We start from the raw sequence: 12,171 nt of genomic DNA on the forward strand, positions 1-12,171 counted from the left end.
GCACAGTTCTGATGTTTGTCCTCGTCCAGCACGTTCGGTTGTAGCCAGGAGGTGGGGTTGGAACACCAGCTCAGGAACATGGGCATCACCATTTCTAAGCATTTTGCAAACGCTAACAGTCGTTACATTTGCTTTTTCAGCAATCAGGGAAGATGGGATGCCAGGTGGAAGAAATAAAAGCATCGGGCCTGTGCAGGTAAGGGTTTCTTTTCATTTGTCTTCTGAAGCTGGTGGTCGTCATAAATCCCATTAACCTACTGGTCACTGGTGTATTGAGCACCTTCCTGATGAGAGTTGTATGACCCCAGGTTTGGGGAAAAAGCTTGGCCAAGGGTTAATTAGACTGGAGTCTATTCATGTGCCAGTATGGTGTGTGTATGTGTGTGTGTGTCATAGGAACGAGAAGATCTATCTATTTATCTTTCTATCACTCTCTTTCTCTGTCCATCCCTCCCCCTCCCCTCCCCCTCCCCGTCTCACACAGATCACGGACGAGGAGATTGAGAGAATTATGTCGGGACAGGAGTTCAAGGAGGACGCCGGTCTACCAGAGCATACCTGGGGCAACAACGGCGACAGCGACCACAGCTCCCCTAGCAACGGCGCCTCGGAGGGGAACCAGCCATCCCCGGCCTCCACTCTGTCATCCAGGTGAGTTTGTCGACCCCCCCCATCTGAATCAGTCCCCATTGTCTGCTGCTCTCTGTCTGTGAGATCATGGGCCGGCCCTGACAGTGGCGACATCTCATTCCAATGTTTCTTCGTGTCGGTTGTGGTATTTAAAGCTAAAAGAAAAGAATGCTAAAATGCTAGCTATTCAGACTTGGTGGCTGTGATAACGGCAGATTGAAGCTCACCCATCTGCTGTTTTTGCTGTGGAGACTAGCTCAAATCTGCAGTCCCCAAGGTTAAATGTCGTCTGCGTGGCATGTTGGTACGTGCCTCAGAGTAAACATGCTATCTCAATCGACTCTGTCCTTTTATTATGAAGGAAATGTAAGTGAATTCTGTTTTTTGACCTGATTGAATGTCTACATGGTGAACACAACCACAAAGTACATTTGTGCTTCATCATTGGTGCCTCATCATTGGTGGTGTCGTTTGTGTGGAATGGAAAGAGTATTTCTGAGTGAGAAAACGTTGTATAGCTGTGTGTGGACTGGAATACTGTGACGGGAATTCATTTGTGTGGGCCTTATGTGCAGTCAAGAAAGATGCTACACGCAAATCACAATAACTCAATGTGCCTTTTCAACACAAACAGATTGCCCAGGGTTCTTTTTGTGTGTGCGGTCTTTCTGTTGGTCAATGTTCTTTACCGTACGAGTAACCCGACCGTTGCTGTCGCCCCGTCCAGTCGCTCGGTGGAGATCAACGGCTACACCGCGGCCCTCAGGGACCAGTACATCAACACCTCCATGTCCACTCCCTACCAGCTGCTCCCGCACCTCTTCAGCTACGCCGCCCAGTCCGGCCTGCTGGCCCCGCAGCCCCGCAGCCTCTACCCCCAGTCCCACCCCCTGGTGCTGCAGCTGGTGGCGGCCGAGGACCTCGCCCCCCTGGCCACGCCCATGCTGATCGAGGACGGGTGAGCGTACGGGGCCCGCCGACCAAACGCGCCTTTGTGCGTTTGTGGCGAAGGTGCAAAACGTCTTTTAGATGCATCCAGCGGATGTTGACCCCCCTCCCCCCTCCCCGTCTGCTAGGTACAAAGTGACCCAGGTGGAGCTGTTTGCGCTGCTGTGTCGCCTGGCGGACGAGCTGCTGTTCCGCCAGATCTCCTGGATCAAGAAGCTGCCGTTCTTCTGCGAGCTGTCCATCGAGGACTACACCTGCCTGCTGAGCTCCACCTGGCAGGAGCTCATCCTGCTCTCCTGCCTCACCATCTACAGCGCCCAGATCTTCGGAGACCTGGCCGGCGTCACCGCCAAGTACACGCCCTCCGACGACGAGCTGCAGGGGTGAGTCGTCGCGGGGGGGGGGGGGGGGGGGTAGAATTGGGTAAACACAACGATGGTGAACCTTTGGGTGAAGTGACCCGAAGGCAGCACGAGGGTTAAGAACGAACTACTTGTGGTTTCTCCGCTTGAGTGACTCACATTCAAAAAAAACCTGTAAGGTTTAAGGCGGTGTCTCTCAACGTGCGCACCTCTGGAATCAGGCGTGTCTGAGCAGGGAAACATCTAGAACACGCAGGACAGTGAGGACCGGGGTTGAGAAAACACCGTTCAGAGTATTTCTCTTTAGAAAGGAACCTGTCCTACACTGAGTTGTGTTTCCCTCCGCAACAGAGCATGTTCTTCCACTTGGTGGATGCAGTATCTCCACAGGGTTTGATGCTGTTCCTCCCATTACCCTGGCTTTCATTGTCTTTGGATGCGTGCCAGGGATGCAGTCTGTGAAAGGGAGGACTGACCAGGACTGTGGCTAGCACTGTCTGGGCCATTATGAAATACACATCTGTCCCTGTCTGACTCAAATAGGGTATTAGGGGTTTAGTGTCTGTGTAAATCAGACTTCAATTATCTGACCCTTTTCCCCTCATTTTCGGGAAGATTTACAGCAGTATCTCGTTGCTTTGAACAATTTAGCTTCAGTTAACTCATGAAGGTGCTGGTGTGTGATTTGTTGAGGCCTGGGCACTCCTGTTGGAGAGACGTGAAGCGAGCAGAGCAGTGGAGGAGAGATAATCCCCTTCTTCGGAGAAGGAGATAATCTCTCCTTCTCCATAAATTATTCATTCCTTTTTTTAACACAGGCATCATTGTAAAGTGTTCTAAATTCTATTCAGAGCAGTGGCAGTGTCGAGGGCTTATGAGGAAATTTGGGAGCTGACCTGGTTATTATGGGATGTGCTTGTTAGCATCAACATGTGAGTGATATATGAGTGCTTGTGTCCATCCCAGGTTTAGTGAAGATGGCATGGAGGTGATGGAGAGGTTGATATATCTGTTCCGCAAGTTTCACCAGCTGAAGGTCAGCAACGAGGAGTACGCCTGCATGAAAGCCATCAACTTCCTGAACCAAGGTAACCCAGCCAAGCCTGTTCCATAACCACTTTCCACGCGTCTCAACGGAGTCGCTCTCTCTCTCCCCCCGTTCGAGACGGGACTGCGTTTGAATTGTCTCACCGGGTAAGACGAAACCGAAACGCCGTGGTTTCTGTTGCAGATATTCGAGGGCTGACCAACGTGAGCCAGCTGGAGCAGCTGAACAAGCGCTACTGGTACGTGTGTCAGGACTACACGGAGCACAAGTACCCCCACCAGCCCAAACGCTTCCCAGAGATCATGATGTGTCTGCCCGAGATCCGCTGCATTGCAGGTAAGTACAGACGCGTGCCCCCCCCCCACCCCCCCCCCCCCACCGTACGTCAGCGATGTGATGTTGTTGTGTCTCCGCGCTCACTATCCTGCGGGGTTGTGTTTTTCCTCAGGGAAGCTGGTGAATGTCCCTCTGGAGCAGCTCCCGCTGTTGTTCAAAGCAGTGCTGCACTCCTGCAAGTCCAGCCTCAGCAGCTACAGGACAGGCTCCTCCCTCTGTCTGACCTCAGGTACCTCCCCCGCAAACTGAGCCCCCGAGACCCCGGACCCCCCCCCCCCCCCCCTCCCCTTTCCCTCAGAGGTACCCTGGGGGGACCAAGGGACCGGTCTCCCTTCCTGTGAATGTGACAAGCAGCTTTTTTTTCTCTATATATTTATTACACGACAGAGCTGAATGTATGCTGATTTACACTGTGCACATGCTTCTGTACAAAAGGAAATGCACAAAAGGTGTGTTGGTCTTTGAAGTTTACAAGTGTGTATCCGATCGCTCATCGTGTCGGTGTTGCCATGGTTAGAACTAGATTTTAAAGATTTATTTTGTTCGGATGGGGACGGATATTATTGAGTTGATAAGTGTTTTGAGACTACCTCAGGAAGATTATGATGCAATTTCAGGTACCTTTTCTGGCTGTTTGAAATGAGTTTCCCAGTCTATACCTCTAAACCCTACGGATACTTTCAACCTGTTAATCATATATTATATATTATATCGTATAACATTTCAAGATTTAGGTGGAGGTTTCATGGGCTTTTCATTGAAATGTATCTTATGGGTATTTTTCTACAATCATAGACTGGGGACACAGAGCGATGTATTGCAAAGTTAAGAGAGATTAGGATTGTTCTTAGCCTTAGTGTTTTGTTGTTCGACCAAAGTGTTATGCAAAAAATCCCTCATGGGTTAGGGGGCTAGTTGATAGTTAAACCAAAGTTATTCGAATGAATGAAGGACCAGGATAATAAATTAATCAATGGGATCAGGAGAGGAGACCATCTGCTGGACAGTAGCTGGTTCTCATCCTGACCCTTTTTACTAAGACCCCTCCATCTCTGTAGCAGCCCCCCTCGTCTCCTGAACCGTCCCAGAGCTCTGCTCCCAGGTACCTCCACGCCCAGAGCTCTGCTCCCAGGTACCTCCATGCCCAGAGCTCTGCTCCCAGGTACCTCCATGCCCAGAGCTCTGCTCCCAGGTACCTCCATACCCAGAGCTCTGCTCCCAGGTACCTCCATGCCCAGAGCTCTGCTCCCAGGTACCTCCATGCCCAGAGCTCTGCTCCCAGGTACCTCCATGCCCAGAGCTCTGCTCCCAGGTACCTCCATGCCCAGAGCTCTGCTCCCAGGTACCTCCATGCCCAGAGCTCTGCTCCCAGGTACCTCCATGCCCAGAGCTCTGCTCCCAGGTACCTCCATGCCCAGAGCTCTGCTCCCAGGTACCTCCATGCCCAGAGCTCTGCTCCCAGGTACCTCCACGCCCATAGCTCTGCTCCCAGGTACCTCCATACCCAGAGCTCTGCTCCCAGGTACCTCCATGCCCAGAGCTCTGCTCCCAGGTACCTCCACGCCCAGAGCTCTGCTCCCAGGTACCTCCATGCCCAGAGCTCTGCTCCCAGGTACCTCCATGCCCAGAGCTCTGCTCCCAGGTACCTCCACGCCCAGCTCTGAGCCTCAGCACATCAGCACAGGTTCGCTGGGCCTGTGGGTCTGCACACACGGGCTGGAAACCACTCACAACCGGCCCTGCTTATCCATCCACATCACGTCTAAAAGGCTGAGTTGTGCCTTTAGCATGGCCGCCTTTGACTCTTCTAGAAGTGGATCCTTTTTCTTTAGTCCGACAGGTCAGTCTGATCTGTTTGGGGCTTGCTTATGGATTCATACTGGGCTGATAGGCAGCCTGTTCTCTCTGGCTTGCACATCATCCGTGACAGGTATGCGCACGGTTAAAGAGCCGCACAGATACATTGGTTTTTATTTACGACGTCTGAGATGATGATGTCAACCACTTGAAGTGTCTTTTTGAAGTGCTCAAGTAGCCGTTTCACGCGCGTACGTTGTCGGAAACTTTGATGAAATGCAGTCCTTGCAACGACTCTCTTTAGCACGCCGGAGGTTGGAGACATGACCATGGCCATGACCAGGTGCCCTCCCGGCGTGCTGCTCTCTCTCAGGTCCTCCTGGGCCTGCATCGAAACAGGGTAAAGTGAGTGTGATGTATTGCATTCAGGAGTTACTCAGTGATCACTATGCTGATGTAATTGTAGGATTTGTAGTTTGTTAGAATTCAGGACGTTGGAAGTCCCTTGTAGAACGCGTTTTAAGTTTTTTCTTGTTTTGTTTTTTTCTTTCGTTTTGTTCCAACAAAAGGGGGTGTTGCTTGGGGGGGGGGTTTGTTCGCAAGCTTGCAGGACAGATTTTTCTGGAGGCGTTTAGAGAGAAATATGGCAGATAATGGAGAGGGGTGCAGGAGATTCGATTGGTCAGATCAGTTGATGACGAGCCACGCCATCATGGGAGCGCCATGTCTCTCCCTCTCTGGGGAGAAAATGACCATGTGATCAGACTGTCTCGGATACGAATGATCTACTCTCTGATGAGTCGTGCGTGCCAGTCACCGGGCCATGTCTGCAATCTGTCCGTGTCTCATGCAGCGATAGCACAGCCATCTCCTTTTCCCCCAGCCTCACCCTCTCTTTCACCGTTTGTTATTATTTTCAGTCAGCCACATTTTCATAATCATTGTTTTTGGAGGGTTTTGTAAAAAAAAAAGAAAAAAAAACTTTGTCATGTTTACCCTTGTAGTTTGTGACTGTTTCGGTTTATTGTTGTTTTGGAGTGAAGATGATCATTTGCTAAATTTTTTGGATCTATTGTTGTTGGATGTTGGACGTGATTATACTATAAGAACTCCTTCCCTTAAACACACTGTACCTTTATACAAGTGTTTTGGGGTTTGCCAACTTACATACGGTCACCGGAAGTAACAACAACCTGTTACTGATTTCCTGCCTGCTTTAAGTTGTCATGGACGGGACACTACTGTAGAGTCATTGAACGTGAGGTGTGGACGTGGTCATTCTCAGTGTCAACCTGATTTAAGATGGAGCAGTGGCCCTTTTACTGGGCTGGTCGCAGCATGTGGTTCTCCTAAACTCAGGGAACAGTACTTTTTAGGGACCGTGTTTGACGGGCCAGTTCATGGGCTGCTCCTTTGGCAGTAGAGTAGTTTATCAGTCTTAGAGGCCTAAACACATGAGCAGGCTTCCTATGTCACCCAAAAATGTCACCCCACTACCTTACCGCCACCACTGTGTTGACCACGCGTGTGTCCTGAATATGTTATAAAGATTCTTGATGATTTTTTTGGGTAACTTTTTTTTTCTTTTCAATGATGTGTATTAACAGATCATGAATATGTCGATTGCAATTTCTATACTGAAACTACCTCTTTTTTTGTTATGTCATCAGGTTGCTTACTTTCACATACGTACACCTTTTATAATTCTTATTTATTGGTTTCATTGAACCAATGTTCTGTTATTCTGTGTATCTTGCTTCATGCAGTGACCTCTCTCACAAGCGCTGTTATCTTCTTTCCTTTTTTTTTCTTTCAAAAATACGTTGCCTCATGTTCCGTGCTACCTCAGGCCAGACTGGCGGTTAACCCTTTCAAGGGCGAGCCTTGTGCCACCATGACCGTTTACATACTCGATCTAGCATTGTTCTGTAATCAGTGAGACTATTTACCACATAGGTACTCTACTGTTCAGGTATAACTGATAATCTTTCTGTAGCACATTTCTAATGTCATCCATTTATTTTCCAAGGACCCTCTTTGTCCTTTTTGATTGGTTAGATTTGTTTTCTTTTTCCCCACCCTGTTATGATCAGTTCAATACCAGAGATTTCCAGTGGCAGTGAATGTACTGTGTATGTATTCACTTGTATTCCTAGGTAGTATTCATAAATGGAAGTGATCTTATGGCTGTTACATCATGCTTATTTTTCCGTGTGAACATTTGTGAGTGCATCCTATTAATGTGTGCTATAACCTTTACCTCAATGTTTTCATCCTGTGGCCCATAGGTGGTATCCAATGGTTTTGTATACTTTCCTGTTATGTATTAACATATTTGTCAAGATAATGTACCAAACAATCTATAAATGGAGTGTAAAATTGGGGTTAAATAATCAGTATCATGTTTGAAAACTCCAATGCTGCTTGTGAATGATTATCAGTTAGAATGTAATAGTGTTCTGAATGTAATTGACTGTTTACATGCTTTCCCTTCACCAACCTGACTGACTCACTGCGCAGAGAGCCACTGTGTTCTTCGTCATGTACTAGTTTAGTCATTTAGCAGACGCTCTTATCCAGAGCGACTTACAGTAGGTACAGGGACATTCCCCCCGAGGCAAGTAGGGTGTAGTGCCTTGCTCAAGGACACAACATCATTTGCACGGCCGGGAATCGAACCAGGAAGCTTCGGATTACTAGCCCGATTCTCTAACCGCTCGGCCACCTGACTCAAACCAACCGTTTGTCGCCGTGTGAGTCGGTTGATTTCAGGAAGAACTTAGTGTCATACTTAGTGTCATCTCTCTAAGTGTTACATCGGTGTTATAAGTCATTCAGACAGGCCCGTCATCTCAGAGCTCACGGTGGGAAATATTAGATCAGTGAAAGAGCAGTAAAATCATTGAATATATCTCAGGGAATAACTTGTTACAGATTTCCACTGCCTAATACTGCTTGTCGTGTTTCTCAACAAGCTCACGAAGACCTCTCTCTGGTTAATTTAACTACCTGTGAAGAATGTGATCCATATGTGTTTAAAAGCATGTTTAGAATGTTTTAGGACTTGAAACCAAATAAATGTGAACGTTATGCAACTGTTTCTTTGTCCCGAGTGTTCATTGATTTTAATTTCACGTTTCTTTTTTGCGAAAACGATTTCAATTATTTCTAATTGGTGATCCAACCACTTTAGATTGAATTCCAATTCGAAGGGCCACAAACATCATGGTTAGTTTTTGGAAATGAAAACACTAAGTTAAGCAGTAATAAACGGGCAGCTAATCCAGCTACTGATGAATACATGCCTTCTGTTACTTGGCCAAAGGCATGATCGGAATGAACCAATGAAAGAAGCACTTACATGTACTTACAGTACATCTGTAATACCTGCAAATGTGCCTTTTTTCTGCACGTTGGTTGAGATCCTGTTGGACCAAAGTCTTGTTGGACTGCACCCACAAAACTGGTTGATGGTGCACTGTAACACTATAATTGTGAAATGATTGGTGCATTGTCATTGAGAGTTGAATTGTTGACTGTGCCTGGTAGCTGCAATGTGGTCACTTTGCCAGGTAAATACCGGTACAGGCTGTATGTACCTCTGAGCACTGATGGACTGTTAGATATTTAAATCAATTCTAATCCTTGATTTTCAGTTTTAATTTTTAATATGTTTTATGTCACTTTAATTAATAGTAAATGTAAAATGTGGCATATCTGAAAAGGACACAAACAAAGCACAGTTGATGTTGATTCTTTCAGTGAAATGAGAAAGAAATTCCACTTACTGTGGTATAATGTATCCATTGAGCAATAAGCTACGCAGATGTCCTTGCCATTTAAAAAACTGTCCTGGTCTTGAAATGAATACAACCCTGTGCTTGGTCATTATTTCTCCAAATGAATGTATTGGTGCTTTTCATGATGTCCTTGCTTTAGTGAGATTGAACCTTAATGTGACACACACAACTACACCTTACGCACACGTGCACACACACTGTGGTCCTGTTCCGAGCATTGCGGAGGGGGTAGAGATGTGTGGCTGTCAGAGGGGGCCACTGCTTGCATCACGAGGGTGAACCTGGCCAGTACAGGACCATGACTACATGAGGCAGCACTTATCTCTCCAAGGCTGGCCCGAGGAGCTTCTGACAAGCTGTCCTGACACCAAGCCCTCTCCTCTCACAGAATCCTCACCCTCCTTGACCCCCCACCCCCCTACTCTCAGGTCCACTCAAGGCTGCCCCCCCCCTCCCCCCTCCATCCGGGGAGGGGTGTCTATTTTAAAGGGGTAGTAAGTTATGAATTAGTACAGAAGGACCTGGTGGAGAAAGGGGCTACTTAGCCTACTGTAAAAAGGTTGGATGATATAATACCAATATCTCCATGAGAACATGTTCCCTCAGGGCCCCAGCAGGTGAAGAGCCTGGCTGGCAGCTGCGGAGGGGCGGGTTTGTGCGCTGGGGTTTTTTTTGGTCTTTTTTCCTCCGATGTTTTGGGTCTTGGGTGGCACACTGCAGCGGAAGTACACCCAACCTTCTGAACTTGTCTTATCCCAACCCAAAGTCCAAGATCCTCTTTCTTTTCGGAGGTTACGTAAACACATAAACACATCGTCTTAGCTGAGATAGGATACCAGAGAACCTCGGAACCACAGAGGGAGTTCGCTTACTTTGATTGAGGAGCATAGACAACCTCGGGGGAAACTCGGCTTGTTTTGCTTCTGTTAATTCAGACTAATTCAGGCTATTGCTAGCTATTTTTGAATTTAATCTAAATTAATTGTACTGTCACTGCGCAAGTATGAAGCCAATTTACTTCCTGCTCTGATTTCAAGAAAGAGCATCCAATTCAGAAAGTGTCCTTCCCACAAGGTAATGAGATATGATAATATAACAACATTCATTTATTTAATCAGATGCTTTTACACAAAGTGATGTAGGGGGAACTTGAACCTGGAACCTATGATCTGCAGTCTGCTATTGAGCTATCCCATACCTGTCAGTTGAGCGTAAAAAGGTCAAAACAACTTATTTACTCAGAACGTAGAGTCATTTAGAAAGGCCATCATCTAGGACCACAATGAGAAATATAAGGTAAATGAGCAGTAAGCTACTTTAATGAATATACATTTGAATTAACAGCAAATTAACACCAAAACAAATTCAACACAGTATTGATAATGTTTCTTTTCAAGCTCAATGAATGGGCTCATGAGGGAGAGAAGAGACCGAGAGATAAAAAGACAGATAAACGGTGAAAGATAAAGAAAGCGATAAAAAGAGAGTGAGGGAGGGAGAGAGAGAGAGATAAAGAGAGAGAGAGAAAGAGAATTTCAGGAGCATGAAGGAAATGGCACATGCATCAGAGAAATGTGAGGGAACAAGGTTAGAACCTTCTGGAAGCGTGTCAGTTGGGGGAGGTTGAGGAATGGTTGGTGTGTTATCGGCGGCTGGTTTGGAGTAGTGCATCAGGGTCAAGGGGAATAAGATGAGAGGACGGCTCCAAGGAGAGGGGGGGATTCTGGGGGAAGAGGGGAGAGAGGGGAGAGAGGACCACACCTGGTGATGGCACGCTTCAAGAGTGTGGTGGACAGGACCGAAACCACTCAGACCAAAAGGCCGAGTGGACAGTGACAGGTCTGTCCAGTCATGGCTGCAAGACACTAGAAACTGTAGTGCTTTTTTATGAAGTAAATAACCATCTGGAGTAGGAACACGTCATTTTGATTGGCCAACACGTTATTATTGATCCAATAACAAACGAAAAGGTGCAGAATGAGGCATTACAGTTTGAAGTACATTTCTATCTTTCTGAAAATATCAGTCTCTCTATTATTTCAATCAATGTTTAGTTCAATAAAAAATACCTTACGTAAACGTCTCATTAATTATTTTCCACATTGATTTCTGAGGGATAAAAGCAAGTATAGTTTCGAAAGCATAATGGCTATCTAGCAGCTAGTGTTAACCTTGAATGTGAATAGGATTCTGGCAGGGGCTTACATTTGAACATCTGCTAGTGTCCAGATAATCATTTGAACACAGTCTATCAGCACCATGCTCATAAATGCCAACAGAATTTTCAATAAAGTCTCATATCAAACTAAAAGTGATATGCCCACTCTTCCCAGGGCCAGGACATGCATTGAGAGAAAACAAATGGCAGGTTGTTTAAGTTTTTGTCTGTGGTTTTATAACAAAATGCAGGCAAAAAAATGATGGAAGTCTTCAAGATGTGTCTCTAAATTCTGGGAGTAGAGTTTTGGTCAAGGACAGTTTCAGATGGTTTGGCATGGTGGACAGTAATAATATCTGTACTGTGAGTTTTCAGCTATATTTATTTCAGACAATGACAGTCCATATGAACGGTCTCATTTTGTATACAAAGTTGGGATCCTTCAGAAATAGATCTACACACAAGAAAATACATTCTAAATACCATGCTCACAGTTTTATATGGGGTGAAGAACAATAATTTCATGTAAAAAATTCTAACAGTGATACAAATACAGTTAATGCATCATCTTCAGAGAATCATATCCAATTTGAAATTGGATTGTGGCCAAGATGCTTGACTACAAAATGATGTATTGCAGAATGCTGGGAGTGTTCAGTATTATAAGGTATGAAGAATTGACATCTCTTGGAAGGCGATGACAGAGCAAGCTCGTGAATAGAAATATCCAGCAACAACAAACGTTAATGCTATGCTATTGAGTGGTCGCAACAACTCTGACACCAAAATGACTATAGATACAGGGATATATTTAAGTGCATGCAAGGTTACAATTGAGTTCAACCTTGTGGGAGTCTGACAGCGGATCTCCATTGTTGCAGCACACAAAGCTCAGATCTCAACATGTCACTGATGGGAAACACGGCTGTATTATTTCAGGAATCAGCCAAGGGCAAAAATAACGGCAGTGCAGTGTTGTGCATCTCTGTCGGCACTGCACACCTCCTAGCCCAAGGATTCTGCAAGGCCTGGTGTTGAAGAACTGAGAAGCATTTGAACTGGCTGTCAATATTGCAGCTTCGGGTTGTCTTT

General features: G+C 46.3%; 1 protein-coding gene across 2 annotated transcripts in view; it reads left to right on the plus strand.

Annotated features, from left to right (window-relative positions):
• nr6a1a (nuclear receptor subfamily 6, group A, member 1a) overlaps positions 1–3,573 on the plus strand; it is a 45,244-nt gene extending 41,671 nt beyond the window's left edge. For both annotated transcript variants that reach the window (XM_067231212.1, XM_067231214.1), the window contains 7 exons: positions 141–196; positions 485–651; positions 1,358–1,588; positions 1,707–1,961; positions 2,907–3,028; positions 3,172–3,324; positions 3,437–3,573. In XM_067231212.1, coding sequence (XP_067087313.1) covers positions 141–196; positions 485–651; positions 1,358–1,588; positions 1,707–1,961; positions 2,907–3,028; positions 3,172–3,324; positions 3,437–3,573 — 1,121 coding nt within the window. The remainder of the gene's footprint in view (positions 1–140; positions 197–484; positions 652–1,357; positions 1,589–1,706; positions 1,962–2,906; positions 3,029–3,171; positions 3,325–3,436) is intronic.
• The last annotated feature ends 8,598 nt before the right edge of the window (positions 3,574–12,171 follow it).

The sequence above is a fragment of the Osmerus mordax genome, chromosome 28 (assembly GCF_038355195.1).
Source record: "Osmerus mordax isolate fOsmMor3 chromosome 28, fOsmMor3.pri, whole genome shotgun sequence".
Lineage (NCBI taxonomy): Eukaryota > Metazoa > Chordata > Actinopteri > Osmeriformes > Osmeridae > Osmerus > Osmerus mordax.